This window comes from Bombus bifarius, unplaced genomic scaffold, assembly GCF_011952205.1.
Source record: "Bombus bifarius isolate JDL3187 unplaced genomic scaffold, Bbif_JDL3187 scf7180000007970, whole genome shotgun sequence".
In the NCBI taxonomy this organism is placed as follows: Eukaryota; Metazoa; Arthropoda; class Insecta; order Hymenoptera; family Apidae; genus Bombus; species Bombus bifarius.
The window spans coordinates 2,353,579-2,370,016 of NW_022884356.1; the positions used below are offsets into that span (position 1 = coordinate 2,353,579).

The 16,438-nt window shown below is 37.8% G+C and overlaps 1 protein-coding gene across 3 annotated transcripts in view; it reads left to right on the top strand.

The window, feature by feature from the left end:
• LOC117214655 (protein rhomboid) overlaps nucleotides 1-10,859 on the top strand; it is a 501,274-nt gene extending 490,415 nt beyond the window's left edge. For all 3 annotated transcript variants that reach the window (XM_033460869.1, XM_033460861.1, XM_033460879.1), the window contains 2 exons: nucleotides 5,738-5,893; nucleotides 7,942-10,859. In XM_033460869.1, the coding sequence (XP_033316760.1) occupies nucleotides 5,738-5,893; nucleotides 7,942-8,183 (398 nt within the window). In that variant the 3' untranslated portion in view covers nucleotides 8,184-10,859. The remainder of the gene's footprint in view (nucleotides 1-5,737; nucleotides 5,894-7,941) is intronic.
• Nucleotides 10,860-16,438: the final 5,579 nt, after the last annotated feature.

Genomic DNA, 16,438 nt, shown 5'->3' on the forward strand with positions numbered 1-16,438 from the left:
CGTAAGAAAATTTTCAAACGTTTCCCTTTTACAGATTCGGTAATAGGATTCGTTGGGTGCCCTGGTGAAAACGAGCGAAGTGCAACGAGAAGAACTCGCTGTTTCTGCTACGTTCGTTTCTTCGTATCATTAGTTCGTGTTAGCACGGTGTTTCATACTACGGTTCATTTTTTTCTATCGTTTAGACGTATCTTCCGATTACGTGGTTTTAAACGGAACTAGTGCTCCAGCGAATTTCCTCTTTTTTCAATTTATGTGTATTTTTAATTTTGTCTGCTATAAACTTCTATAATCGTTAAATAGTTAAACTCGTATAATTATCGAGCTGATGGATAATAAAGACAAATTAATTACTCAAGTTAGATCAGTTTTAGTCTTTACACGTATAAGTATATAATTTACTTTGCAGATCCGTAAGTAAAAGAATGTCGTAAGTAAAAATTTCTCTTTCGTAAGATGTTGCGTTAAAAATCACCTTTTACTACCAAAAAGATTACTTAAATGATTTCAAACATCTGAATGTTACGATATATGTCTCGCGTATATTAACATGTCATTAGATTAATGTATCTCTATAGTCTGCTTAACAAACTGTTGGACTTATCAATTTTTCTATTGGACGGAAAACCGATAATACAATCGTGGACGTTGCACGTGTGTGCAGAGTCCCCATAGGACGATCCAAGTACCGACACTCTTCATACTTTTTTTTTGCTATTGGTTGCGGCGCTCGTAGTTGATACTTTGCACCTGTTGCACGTGTTTCAGGTCCAAGAACTATTATTGCGAAAAAAAAAAAATAAAAAATAGACGAAGAAGGCGAGGAAATATAAAAGTCGTTTAATAATATATAATACCTCGAGCGCGTAAAAATAAAATTGACGAGCATCGACGCCCATCGACTTCATTGATAGAATGAAACGTTACTTTCAAACGTCTTTTAATATCCCGCGGCTTCCTCGGATATGGTAACATTTCAGTACGTTTATATTCGAAGGTACGATATCCGGATCTATTCTAATTTAAGATTCTATAATCCACGAAACTCGACAATCTTGTCTTTAGTAATTAACGAGAGCAAAGTTTATCGACTTTCAGACTGTTAGAAGTACGAGTGTAAAAATGCCAAAATACAAATGATATTTTTCTTATTCGTCGACGTTAACGTCGAGTAACGTGGAATTTCGTACGAAGAAATTAATCTTACCATTATTAAGCTTGAAGATTCGTGGAGCCCAAAGGGTAGACGATTTTTATGGTGGCGTTCTCTCAGTAATAATCGCGATGTATAGTGGCTGGACAAACTGCAGTCATCTCATCTGACGGGATCCAACCACGGTACCTGTTACGGGAACTTAATTTTAATAGAGTTATCTATATTCAGATGTAGCATGATAACATACCGTAAATTATAACCAGCCGTTGTTACTACCATCGTATTTACTATTTTATCATTATTAGCAGCGTTAACAGTCTGTTGATTAATGGTAACGACCCTTTCTGAATTTTGATACCGTGATAAACAGCCAAGGATTAATATTCGTTTGTCTCTGTTCGTCTTAACGTGCAGCATTTCGCTTTGTCTTTGTTTTAAATAAGATTTCAAAGCGACACAGATCAGCTTGTTTAACGTTGCAATAATCGCATAATTGTCTTATTACAGCTTTTATTAATTCTAAGCAGAAGCAGACATAATTTTCGTCGACGTAAGATTTCGTTGTAATTTCTAATTTTCGATAATTTTAAGAAACTTCGACGATGGATTCGTAATTCTTAATATTTTCCTTCTCGCACATTATCTCTGTTATTTTATTTACATCGTAAAAAGTTATCTCAACGTTCATTTTATTATCTTTCTTCTCGTCTCTAAAGTTACGCTTTGAAACTAAATTCCTCGAACGATTTGCGCTTTCTCTTCCAACCTTCAACTCCATAAGGGATTATACGTAGCGATAGAAGCCGTACGATAATTCAATACGAACGTGCACTATCCTTCGAAGAATAAAGTTCCCCAACTCGAATTCCCCGATGAAACCCGATTCTTTCGCCGGACGTATGTAATACGTAAATTGTTAATTTCTATGGAACTCGGTTATAGTTAGTCGATTCATTAGAGATAAGTAATTTGCTTAATACGGATAGTAACCAGTCTGATGTGAAGCGAACGTTTCCTTGCCAAGGTAGAAACACATATCCGATTTCCAACCGGAGGAAACTCTATGCACAGGTAGTTTACGAGGTTTATGGTGGTGAGCAGAGCCACTACCCTATGGAGCTCCCAGAACGATACAGGTCACTCGCTAATTACTACCACTACTGCTACTGTTCTCTCTGTCTGTCCCTTTCTTTCTCTTTCCCTTTCTCTCCCTTTCTCTCTTTCTCTCTTTCTCTCTCTCTCTCTTTCTCTCCCTATATGCTTCACAATCGAACTAGACTAACACAGGAGCAGTGCAGGTGAAATTAATAGCTTAGTAAATAATTTTATAATTAAATTCTAAAGTTGTTCCGTAGAACGAAGTAGATTATTGTCGGATAGTACGTAAAGCCAAAAGTTTCGCGGATGAGATAATTGCACGTTTGTTAATCCCCGTGGTCGATCGAATATTCCGATATTTTAGCATCAGGAGAAAATTGATTTTATTTCAATTGCTCTTATTGTTGCATCGACGTTGCATTTGCCTTGGTTATCAACGACTCAACAACGAACTTTACAATTTGTTGTACAGTCTGGTATGTTTTAGGCAGCGCGGTAGATTTTGGGTCGGTTCATTGTCCTTTAAATCGTCTCTCAAGCTGGATCTTACGCTGAATCGTTGTCTATTCATGACGTGTCTTCTGCGATGAATGATAATGTGCTCTACTGTCGGATGAACTTCGCACAGTTCGCAGGTTGGACATTCTTCTTTGTTGAGAAGATATTGGCGAGCGAGTTTCGCGTGGCCCATTAGGATTCTTGAGATTACGACTTGGTCGTGTCTTGGTAGAATAAGAATCTTCTTGAAAAAGTCGCTTCGTATTGTTGTTGGTCGTGGTTTGCACGAAGATTTCTATTTTTTGTCCAATTTTCGTTTATTTTCGCTCTTAAGTTAAGAAGTATAATTTCTGCGGACAAACTGTTGCAGGCTGTAATGGTCTGGACCTGGAGAATTGTCTACTTCTTCGGCTACTACTTCGTCCGCTCTCTCGTTCCCACCGCCAGCAGACTTTCACCGACAGATTTTTTCCAACTGATTTTCTGATACAGATAAAGCGAAGAGTTTCTAGAAATGGTTTGTTTACGACGTGTTCGCGATGTCTGACTAGCGCGGTAGTATACTACTGATTTTAGAACGACGGTACACTTGACCTATAGGACGATCGAAAAAGATAATACACAAAATAATACATAAAAATAAATATTACAGAGATACGTGAGTTCTGTAAGGATAATGGGAAAGTATTTTAGTGTTGGAGATGACAAAGAAACTTTCGAACACGATAGAAATTTTTTTTTTTTTATTTGGTAGACTATTTACAATCAATTCTCGTTGAGAATTTTAAATAACTTCACTTGGCATGGTACAATAACTTGGTTTATAATAATTTATATTATGTTGATTCTAGTTGAATCTAATGCTTCGATCTAAAGGGTATTTTCATTTTAATCTGCGGATCTGGTCCGTCGTGTCAAGTAGTTGGGTGACTAATGGTTGTTGACTCTTGTGTTATATCTGCTTCTGAACTTGTATATTTTTTCTCTGACTGTGGGTATCTTGAGGTCGCGGTGGATTGTTTCGTTGGTGACATACCAAGGTGCATCTATTAAGGATCTTTGTGTTTTTTATTGAGATCGTTGAAGGATTTCTATGTTGGAGTTACTCGCTGTTCCCCATAGTTGGATCTCATATGTCCAAACAGGTTTTAATATGGCTTTTATATAGCATTATTTTGCTCTGAGTGCTTAAGTTGGAACGACGGCCAATGAACCAGTAAAATTTTGTAAGTTTAGCCTTGAGTTGCTTCGATTTGTCTGTGATGCGTTGTTTCCATGTCAATCTCCTATCCAGAGTCATGCCCGGACGATAGAAATGAAGCGAAGTGCTTCTATATGATCGTTCCGCCACGTCTGACTATCACCGTGTTATACTACTAATTTTAGAGCGATGGTATACTCGAGGTATAAAGCATCCACTGTTAGATTTTCCACGTGGATGATCCCTTTGATTCTTCAGTAAATGCGTCTATTTCTCGTCGACATTTAACGATTTCGTTTGTAAAATATCGTTTCTCGTCTAGAGGTTTTTAACATTAGTAAACGTAGAACGATATCTTCCACTGAAAATTTCCTTTTCCTGAATAATTTCGTCGTATTAGAAGAAATGACGCGAGAACATTCCGATATTAATCATCATTATGGTCCCGAGTAAACATCCTGAAACTATAAATTTTAGTGACGAAACTAGTCGTAAGTTGGCTGTCTACAGCACAGTTTTCCACTGTCGGCTCTTCCTTCGGCTTCCTACTCGGAAACATCTGTTGCTTCGCACGCATGCGAAACGACGACGTGCGGTCTTTTGTTACACCGTGTAACTTGCTACAATAGAATACACTTGTGCAGTAACGTGCACGCCAACTTGTTTCGCGAAAGTGTTAAATTTGTTATACACGAGACGAAACAGTTTGTAGAATCTTCAAGATTTTCAAGCATTTTAATTTTTAAGATTGATTTCAAGATGTTGAAGGAAAACAAGTTCGTGTCAGCAAATAGAAAAGAACAAATAATGGTAGTAGTCTTCCATTTGTTTGTTCTTTTTATGAAATTCCATCGATTCCTTATTTTATAAATATCATGGAAATTCACGTATCTAAGATTTCAAGAGAAAATATAATATTAACGTTACAAGGAGATGCAAATATCCGTTGTTACGTCGCGTAACACTCTACCTAGCCCAGGCCACACACCGCGGGCAAGATGGCAACCAGATGTCTTCGGATACTCATTGCGTACCCTCGACAGTCTCAAGTACCTTCCATAAATCTCATAGATTTCCTAGTAAAGGTCCTTCAAACCAAACAAACGTCTGTTTCCGAAGAATTTCCAAAGACTATTGTCTACCACGGTTTGACGAGGGAAAGTTAGTTTCTCTCACGTACGCTGCAACTTTCCTCCCACTAACCACTTTCTCTCGAGAGCGGTTAAGACCCTTCGTTTAACCAATTAACAACGAAGCCTATTTCCCTCACTCTCTTAACTAACATCGGCACCAACAAATCCGATGGTCCCGTGCGCTAGACACACCCATCCTTAGCTTTCCTCCGACACAGCATCGTCTCCCAAGACAGTACTGATTTTACATCCTTCGAACGGTCAACATCCTTCCACCGGGTATACACACCCGCAGATCAGTCACTCATTCATCTCGTACATACGCACCAGCGTAATTGCCTTCGTTATAAGTTGTTGGAATAAACGGTGAAATATAACTTACTCTACTGTGTCATATTCATTCAACCACCTCTGTTATCTTAACCGAAACAGGGGAACGACTACTTCGCGGCGTCGATTCACCGAATCGTAGCGAGAATTTACGCCTCTCGCTGACGCGTTTTCCTCGCGACCGCGTCTCTCCTAACTAATCTTTATCGGTGTTTGTTTCAAACAATGAGAGGCTAACAGTGATAGGTGTTTCGATATAACATTTTTACCGTAACATGCATAATTTGATACGAGAAATGAATTTTCTTTTTATGTTTGCAGGTTCTCTGGGTACTTCGGTGTTCGACACGGACGTGTACCTTGTTGGCGCAAGCGGTGGTGTTTACGCCCTCCTCGCGGCTCACTTAGCCAACGTCCTTCTCAATTATAATAACATGGAGTTCGGCATTGTTCGATTAATAGGGATCTTTGTAATCGGTAAGATTTCGAACAAAATCTACGTTTTCGACATTTTCTTTCCGTATCTTTTTCGATATTACACGGATAGAGAAATTCGTTTAAGCAAGAGAGAAGGATTTATTATATTTAAAAAAACAAAGATCGTAAAACTTCATACGATTCTTTAAAAAGTTATATAGAAAGTTTTCAAGCTATACGTATAAAGCTTTCGAAGAACGAAAAATGTGAAAAATCTTTCCAAACTTCGAACTTAGTATTTTCAACCGATTTAATGCCCTCCTGAACTTTTTCGTAACTTGAAGGTAAAAAATTAAAAATTCGTTAAATAGAAGCTTATGGAATAATACAAGATCCACTTTAAGCTCGTCAAATCTATATCGATCTAATTTAACGAACGATTAAAACGCGATCGAAGATAAAAAGCCTTGAGCATGTTTAAAAAAAGTTGAATTTAAAATCACCCTGACCACGTAAATCTTCAACGTTTATTCAACGATACACGGTTATTTTGTGACATACTTTCATACTGGTATATACAGGGTGATTGATAATTGGTGGTACAAGCGAAAAGGGGGTGATTCTACGCGAAAAAAGAAGTCGAAAATATAGAATAAAAATTTTTCGTTCGAGGCTTTGTTTTCGAGAAAATCGACTTTGAATTTTCGCTCGGTACGCGTGCGGTACGTTATAACGGATCTCACTGTAGATCGTTGTCTCGATGGAAAAATTAAAAAAAAAAATTTTATTCTATATTTTCGACTTCTTTTTCGCGTAGAATCATCCCCTTTTCGCTTGTACTACCAGTTACCAACCACCCTGTATACTTCAACAAAAATAGTGCTCTTTATCTAAGTCTGTGTTCTAATTCAGTGCCGTGTGAAACCTTTTACGCAGCTTTTGCATCCCTTTCACGCATCGTGGCTCCGCGATAAAGTTTGAATAAAGATCAACGGATTTAACACTGAAACTACCGATAGTTAACATTAAGCTCTTTCTACCAAATCAAGTCAAAATGACTGGTCTTTTAAAAAAATACGTAATAATAGAATATTTCTATATTTTTTGATTTATTACTTTCTTACAGAAGGAGTTCCATGTTATGTAGTACATTTTTCGTATTATTAATCCATCCGGGACCATGATCCCTAAACGAGGGTTGACACATTTATAAAATTGTGTTATATAAATATTTCTAGTGTTAGCATCTAGCGATCGATCCGGAATTTTCCTGATAACTGATATCGTCATATCGAATGATACGCGGTAAAAATTGTAAAAACGCGTGGGAAGTACAAAACGAGGAAACTGGTTAATTGGGGTTCGAAAACAAATTGCAAGACATTTTTACACTTTGACAAGTAGCAGTCATTTTCACTGGTATTGATATAAGTAACCTTGATACAAAATTATTTTCAGTTTGAATACATAAAAAACAAAATAAAATTCATTATATTATTCTTTTAGTTATCGTTGCGAAAGTCATTACGTTATTACGGGAAAAAATATAACATGAAGTAAGAATTTGAAAATAAAATTGTAAAACCAGTCAATTTGACTGGTGTGGTAGTTCCAGTGTTAATATAACTTGCCGGTTTCCCTTTGCTGGTGTTGTTAAAACAGAGGACAAAGTACGGAAAGTGTTTGTAGCATGGGAACGAAGACAGAAGCAGGAGGAAATGGTACACTCTACACGCGAGTAAAACGAGCTTTGCAGTTTTCACAGCATTGCTTTAACGTCGCTACGATTTTCCAAGTTTCTTGCCGACTCGATCCTGTTAATCTCAGACAAATTTTCTAATTCTCGACGTAACGCTGAAACACGGAATTCAAAATTACTCCAGTATTTTACTTGCCGAGATTCGATATCCAATTGCCTACTCTGTCCAATTAAAATTATTCTGAGTTTCAAAGGTAGGAAAGTCCTAACTAGAGAAATTAGCAGATAACGCCCAACAATCCACTTGATAATCCACTGACAACTCGACATGTCTTCCTCTTATGTAAGCAATCGGCTTGATAGACGTGCAAATGGAAGAAACGTAAAACGAAACGATTTTCATTTTCAGCGAGTGCAGACGTGGGGTTCGCGATCTACGACAGATACGCAGCCGAGCAAATAGGCCCGCCAGTTTCCTACGTGGCGCATCTGACGGGTGCATTGGCGGGTCTGACGATCGGTTTGTTGGTGCTGAAGAACTTCGAGCAGCGGCTGCACGAACAGCTTCTCTGGTGGGTGGCCCTCGGCGTATACGCGGCCTGCACGATCTTCGCGATCATGTACAATCTCATGCATCCGGACTATCCATGACGCGAGGTCAGCTTCGCGTACGGCCAACCGCGAAATTCGTAACGCGAAGCTGACTAACAAATTGTCGAACTAACAAAGGAGGACACAGACGAGAAATCGAGAAGAAACATGGAAGTTTGAGTTGATCGAGAGGACGGTCGAGAGAAACTGTTCTCTAACCTCGACGAAGATGAGCGAAGAAAAAAAGAAGATTTTTCCAAGCGTCTAGTGGATTTTTTGAAGACGAAGAGAAAGAAGAAACCTCTGTTTCCGATTCCACGGCGGTCGCGGTGCAGAGCAAAGAGACGATAAGAAGATATTTTTGAATAAAGGAAAGTTGAACATTGCACGGGACGGTTTTTTGAGTCGTGTATGGCGAACCGAAGTTTTTGGACGAACACGGCGAAGAAAAATTAGATGGGAAGGTTCGTTGTTTGCTAGACTGAAGAATGAAGAGGAGAATCGATGATAGCCCCTGTTGATAAATCGCACTTTCCAAGAGTTTGCTTCGAGGGGAGCTTGGAAAGTGATAGAGAGCGATGGCAGATATTTCGGAGAAACTGTAAGTAAATGGTTAGCAAAACAGGACTACGATTAGAAGGAAAAATTAATGATTACGTAACGCTAACAGGAAGAAAGAGAAATAATTTTCTAATCACTGGCATTCGCGTAAGAGGAGATTTTTAAAAGTATATTAAAATTCAAAGGAAGTGGAAGAATGAATATTTTAGCTACTTTGATCGAACTTAGTCATCAGTACAAATTGAAAGAACAAGCAAAATGAAGATATTCGAAGGAGCCGTGACACTTGACACTCGTTGAATATGCAAACTTGAACGAATAAAACGAGAAGCAAGAAATAAAGGGGAAAAATACAAATAAAAAGGAGAGAACAGAAACAAGAAAGACAAAGAACACAGACCGGAAAGAAAACACTGTGCGACAGCAAATCTCATTATTTTCGAATACAATTTTCGCGAGATAGCTCCCTTATTCGTCGAAATGTCGCGTAATTAAAACAATACAAATATAAAATTACTTTCGTGTCTCTCTCTCCCACGTCGGGACAAATTCAACTGTGCATAGGATAATTAATTAATTAATTCATTAAAATACCAGGAAGAAAATTCCTTTCCTACGCGCATACGCGTCATGGTTCGCATCGACTCTACGTATCTTCTCCAAGTCGAATATCGCAACTACGAAAGAACGAATCTATCACGGAGAAGATAATAAAAGAAATCGAAAAATTTGAATGATACAACCGATCCCTTCCCCTCGAGCGTCAGCGATTTCCTACTTTCCCGGTGAGAAACCAAAGATTCGAGATACCTCTGGGAATCCGTTTACGGGACCCAAATTGTCGTTCGAATTACGATAACCACGAAAACTCGCGATTCATCGAGCAGAGAGAGTGAGAGAGTGAGAGAAAGAGAGAGAGAGAGAGAGAGAGAGAAAAGAAATGGAAAGGAATGGTATAAGGAAAGAACAGAAGAACGATGAGAAGAAGAAGAAAAAAATCTTCGTTTAAAGGATTCGTTTCGGGGGGATGGGAGGGGGAGGAGGAGCGGACGACACGAGCGTAGAAGGAGACGCGATTCTTCTTTCCGGATTATTTTCTCGCTTATCGGCCGCTTTCGTGGCACGAAGAAAACCAAAGAATCCTAGCGAACAACCTCTTTTGCCCTTTTCAATTTCACTTCTCGAACGAAGACGGACGACAAGCGAAGAGCAACGGAGATAGAGGCGAAAAGATGTTCCGGAGGAAGCCTTCGCGATGTCGAGGGAAACAAGGTGTCCAGATACAAGAAACCGAGAAGAGAACCAAGGGAGAACGATCGATCGTCTCTCTGGTCACGAGGAAAACGAAAGAAGAATGGTGTTTTCGTCGCTATTCGAGGATCGATCCTGGCAGCAAACGCGGCAACGATCTTCCTCGGGAATCGAACGGAACGTCGTGCAAATGAAAAAACCAGCAGATTAAAGAATCGAACGTCTCCTACCGGCGTCTTCTCTTACGGCTGACGATCGCAAGGATTTGCCTTGGTCGTTGGAAAATTCGTTCCTTTACGAAGTTGAATCCGACAACCACGAAGCACGATGATCTTTGTTTATTAATACGAGAATTAAGAAAATCGATGATTAATCGAGGAAAAAGAACTTCGACGTTCTTCGGTTCAAATACGTCTCGAGGCGTGAAATTCAAACAGCGACCGCGCGCCGCTGAATTTAGTTATCTTCGGGGCATTTACGTAATTATCGCGAAACGCGATGCTCGTCGAGATGCGTTTTTAAGAAAGAGAGAGAGAAAGAAAAAAAAAAAGAAAAGAAAAACTGGTTCTGTTCTTCATCTTCTACCGACTGCCGAACATCCACGATCATCACCAAGGTGCGATCAAGATGTGATCAAAGCTGTCTCCTCCAGCGTGTTTGTGACCGAGCGATCGATTCGCGCTCTAATCTGTATACCATTGTAAATAATTCTGTACATAATCAAAACGGCGGACATCCCGCCATGTGTATGCACGAGTGTGTGTGTGTGCGTGTGCGCGAAAACGAATGCGAGAATATAATACAAGCGCGTTGGACCGAAGTAAATCTCGGTCGACCGCGCGGTCTAGTCTGATAATCGCGAGATTGCGTGGTTGCTCGTATAAAACAAGAGAACGATAAGAGAGAGAGAGAGAGAGAGAGAGAGAGAGGGAGAGAGACAAATAAGAAACGAATATCAAGTATTTTGAATTTGGTGTTTCGCGAAGTAACAAGATTTTCTTAGAAAAATTTGCTTAAGAAGATACGATGAAGATTCGCGAGTTTTGTGGGACAACTTTCTCAAGCTTTGTCCATATTCTATGTCCCTGTTGATATTATAATTTAGTAACATGATTTATCGTCGACCTAAAATTCAAGTTTCGTTCGAGGAGAATTTCGAAGAACGAGCTTAGGCCCATTCGAAGAAAGAAAATCATCGAACAGCGAAACGAAGAAGCTTGCGCGAATGATCGAAGAATATCGTTGCGATTTTCACGAGTTCTTCGCGAAACATATGTGTTCACTCTATAAAGGCCCATTTGTAATTAAATTGCGTATAACTATAAGGTGGTTGCGTTATGGTCGACTAGTTGTACCGCGGATCTTTGGAAGCGCGTGTCTTTCGCCTTTTTCTTAACTTATTTGCTTATTCTCGTTCTTCGTCGCGCGTATATTCCTAGTAAATACGAAAGCTTCTATTTATTGATACTTTCTCGTCGATAAAGGTGTGCCGGTGATTTCGTCGCGACTTGGATCTCCTCGAGTCCGCTCCATTCGTTAATCCACGTCCTCTTTTTCTCTTCTTTCTTATCCATCGGTCGACTCGCACACGAGGAAATATTCTCAATTTATTTTGCTTTCCCATTTATGGATCGATTCTTTTCGTTATAATTTCCCAACTATTTTCATTTCTTAAACGTAAATGATACCAGATTGGTTGAAAATTTAGGAAGAAAGATATTAACGAGTAAATCGAGAATTATTTCGTTGCGACGTTGAGTTTCCTTTGGTTCGCGAAAACTAATCGTCAGCGCGAGTTTCGCGAGATAAAAAGAGCGAGAGAAAGGAAAAGGAGGAAATTCGTACCAAAAAGTCGATGGCGAAAAGGCGAACGAGTTCAAACCGAGAGTGATTAACGATGCTAGTCAATTAGTAGCGGCAGCAGGCAGCTAAGGCATTAAGACATTGTCGGAGAACAATTTTCCTTCTTCTTTCTTTTTTTTTTTTTTTTTTTTTTTCGTTTTGAAACGGCGAGATACGGCTCGAAAATTTACTTTAGAACAACGTGGTGATTCGTCGTTCGGATTTCTGACGTGTTTCTTCCGATTGATTACGCTTACAAATAATCGTTAAATAGCATCGATAGTTGATAACTCGACAATTACGAAAATTGAACTTTCACCGTATATCGTGACAATCTGCATTAATGGAATTTTCTCATCTTTTCGTTTGAAACGTATCGTGTCAGAAATCATGGAAAAACATCGAATCACCAATTTCACCAGCGATTTGAAACACGTCGTCCTAACGACTTTGACTTCGAATCGGACAGCAGAATATTATTGTTGAATATTAATGCCAGTCCTCGAGTTCCACGTTTATTTATTTCGAAGAGCCGGCGAAAATGTTACCTGCGAGGCAAATAGAAAAGTTCCGCTCGCGACATAGTCTAACTCTATCAGCATAATTAAGGCGTGACGACGAGAGATTTATACAGTCACGAACGCGTTGTATCCGTTAAATTATTTCGCGTGTTAACGTTAGAAGCTAAAACACGTGTTCAAGTCGAATTCGTTTAAGTGTCGAATTCGTTTAAGTATCGTTCGATTCTGCTCGTTTCTCCCTTTCCTTTACAGCCTCGAAGAAAACGGAGGGAGATCATCGAACAACGTATATTATTTTCACGCGTTTTTATTTATTTATTTATTTATTTATTATTTCGTTTTATTAAGCGGCGCCCGAGCCAGCTATCGAACACCCGATACGACGAACTAATCCGAATATTCGATATCGATAGAGAATCCGTGGTTAGATACACGGATATCTATCGTAACGACAGCGTTTTCGTTTCGTTCTCGACACTTGAGCGGCTTCGAATTCGCGTACCTCGAAATTTGTAGCAGCGCTACACGCGCGCCGATACTAGTATTAGTTCTTGTTTAATTTCTATTACCGTTGCTGGGCATTGTTTGTTTCGAATTCTGCTTTTAATTGATGCAGTTTCGCCTCCTGGAACGCGCGCCTCTCGGATAACGGAAGCACAGACGTTTCGAGGAGGGATCATCCTGCTCGTTTGCGGAATAATTAACGAGCAGAATTGGATTCTTCTCTGCTTTTTCTTTTCTTCCCGGTCTCGAGAGGTTTAGGTTTTAAGTTGATATTTTTGATGAACTCGACGTTTCGATGGCCGAACCAAACAATTGTACCTACCGTGAACAACGTCCACTTTCTGTACCGCTGTTTTTAAAACGAAATTTTAATGGAACAATTGATGGAACACGCGTCTCGAACCGGCGTGCTGCGTCGAGTCCTCGAGGCTCGAAGATCGTCGGGATCATTGAAACGAGCCCTTTCTGTCGAACGTACGAATGATATACAGTAGAACTTCGTTTGTGCAAACTTGTCGGCAGGCAAGCAATTTACGTAATTGGAACAAATGTGATGAGATTTTTCAATTTGCTCGTTAATCTTCTATCATTAGCTATTTATTATTATAGTAAGAGTTTATTGGGTTCGTATTCAGGTAAATACATTCAGCTGGCAGAAATTCATTTAATCGCGTACCAACCGAAATGAGATTGGCCGACTGAAATTTCGTGTAAACAAAATAAAAGTTCGTGTAAACGAAGTTCTAGCGTAATTGGAACTCAACGAATGATCGTTAGAATGATTGCAAAATATGAAATGTCGAGCAGTGAGATTAAATTTCCGAGTATATTCAGCGTTTATTGTAATGCATGTGAAAAATTTGATATATTTCATTTCAAGACTGAGTTTGATCGAGAGTGATCTAGCTTGAGAAACGTAAGACGGCAAATCACGATCAAACTGTTAGTAATTAAAACAGTTCTGCGTAAATACGCTCTTTCCATGCGATTTGAAATATTCAATAGTATCTTTTTCATTGTATCGTAAGAAGCACAATTTTTGTGTAATTTCGTGATTCACAATTTTCAGATAATTCGTCTAGTCGAAGAAAATTGTTTATGTAATGCGCGCCGCTGCTCGTAATAATCGTCAGCGAAACCGAACGAGAAATCGAACGATCGCTTGTGATCTTCTGGCGATTATACTTTATTGCGCTAATTAGTTTTGTAATAATTGGACTGTGGATATTTGTGCAATTATGAGAGATTGAAATATCTAAGAAATTTACAGAATTCGCGCGATATACAAAAATATGCAAGAAATATCCAAAGTATTGGTGATAATATTTAAAGCATTAATTATTAGATTTCATTTATTTGGATGCTTTCGAAATACGAATTGAAAATATGAATTTGCATAAGCATTCGCAGTCTAATGTACGTCAACGCGTACAAGGGAAAGACGTCCTTTTCAGTTTCATACAATTAGCTTCGTATAATTAGTCGATTTTGTAGCCACGAATGTTCGCTTTCATCTAATCGAGTCAGGGCAGGTTCCTCGCGAGTTTAAAACAATTGTAACGCGATCATGATTTTAAATCAAAATAAGAAAAGAAGGAAAAAAAAACGAAAAAGAAATAATTCCAGAATAGAGTTTCTCTTGGAGCGGTAGAGGCAAGTGCGAGCTTGCCATCTATCAAGCCTCGTTTAGATTAGTCAAATTACTTGAATTCAAATGATTTCAAGTTAAACGAAGACTTTACTTTAATATGGAATATGAAAAGAAAATAATTTGATCGAAATCCGTGAAAAAAGAAAAAAAGGCAATAGTAGCTATTACAACTGTACTTAATTTTTAAACCAAACAAAGAGACAATTTTGAGATTGATTGACTGTATAACAGAATTTTGGAATTGTTTCTCCTATAAATAGCGGAAGTATGATTTATCGTAATTTCACTGTATAGTCTTCAATTGACTTGACCATGAGAAATTCTAGTAACTTGCCCAATCCGAACGATGCTTTGAACGAAATTAAACACATTTATCTTACACATCTCTCGGGTGAATCAGCCGAGGAAAACATTGTTCGTTTAGTGTATGGTCGATGGATATCTTCTCTTCGTTATTTATTTATTTATACCATTGATAATGTACGGTCAGTCATGAAACGTTCACAAGCCAAAGAGGCGGAGCTAGTAAAAGCGAAAATAGGCCTGAAAGGTTACTTTCCGTGCGACTATTGATATTATCGTTACTGTAGTCTTGTTACTTATTATTATTGTATTATTATTATTATTAATATTATTATTAATATTATTATTAATATTATTATTATCGACTTATATAATAAATTATTCTTATTACCGTCATCGTTTAAATAAACCTCGCCAGCGTCATCGTTAGTCAGCTCGTTTCGTCGCATTCGTTCGTTGATGTCTCCGTGTGCAAGATTTCGGATTTTTCCGGTGCGCGTGGGGAATGAAAATGAAAGACAGAGGATCTTTTGTAAATTGTATAAATGAAAAAACAAGAAGTAGCAAACGTTGTAAAAGGAACGCGAGAAATGTGCGAAAATAAAATTTTTGTGAAGAACGAACGTTCTATTTCCTTTACCTTCCCTAAATTCCAGATAAGAATGCAAGCTGCGTTTTAATATAGTTCGTACTATGTAATTCCTTTATTCTTATTACATTAAATTAACAAGGTTTTTAATAAGACAACTATCACACTTGTCTCGTACACTTTTTATACTTTTCTGTATACTAAATTCGGATGTTGATACAATTATAGGATATACAACTATAGAATGAATCAATTGAATCGAATGATAGCCTTACAATATAATAAAGTAACTAAAATAAGACGTTACAGTGTAAGTGACACAATGGTTCAAGTTGAACTACGGTATGGATGGTAGATCGATAATCGGTACAACAGGAAGCATACCAACTTAAATATGCACTGTGAGCTGATAAATACATTTAAACGTAAATGCAGACTAAACATGGCATTATTGAGACTTTGCGTTTCTCGTTCTGAAATATTATACAGAATACCGACCTCGAAACAAGTCTGATTTTTTTATATATAAATATAAGCTAAGATAATTGTTTAACTATTGTAATTAATTCACTCATAAATTATTTGTTGAAATTAGTACTCGGAAAAGGTCTTCGAATAAATATTTTTTATTCATTCATTAAGACTGTATTTTATTCGTAATTCCATACGAAACTTTACTTTTAATTCAAACCATTATATACTGAATCGGTAATGTCGCATGTGACAAAAATGGTAAGAATCGAATCGAATCGAATCGAAACTACAAATATAATAAATTTTGTCATATAATATCAATGATAATAAAATAATTATAGTGTCATTAAAAATATAATATTATTTCTATTATTAACATATTATTAGAATAAAATATTAGCAATAGAAATGATATTATACGTATATTATGAATGTCTCTTTTATATTATTAATGTCACGTTGTCCACGTCACCCCACATAAAATTTAAATTATTTAAAAAATTATTATTAGGAAAATTATATCCTAAATAAATAAACTTTTTTACGCATGCATACGTATTTATTTGTAATGATATGTTTGTTCTTTACTTTATCTATGGCCCAGTTCCGTGTAACGCGT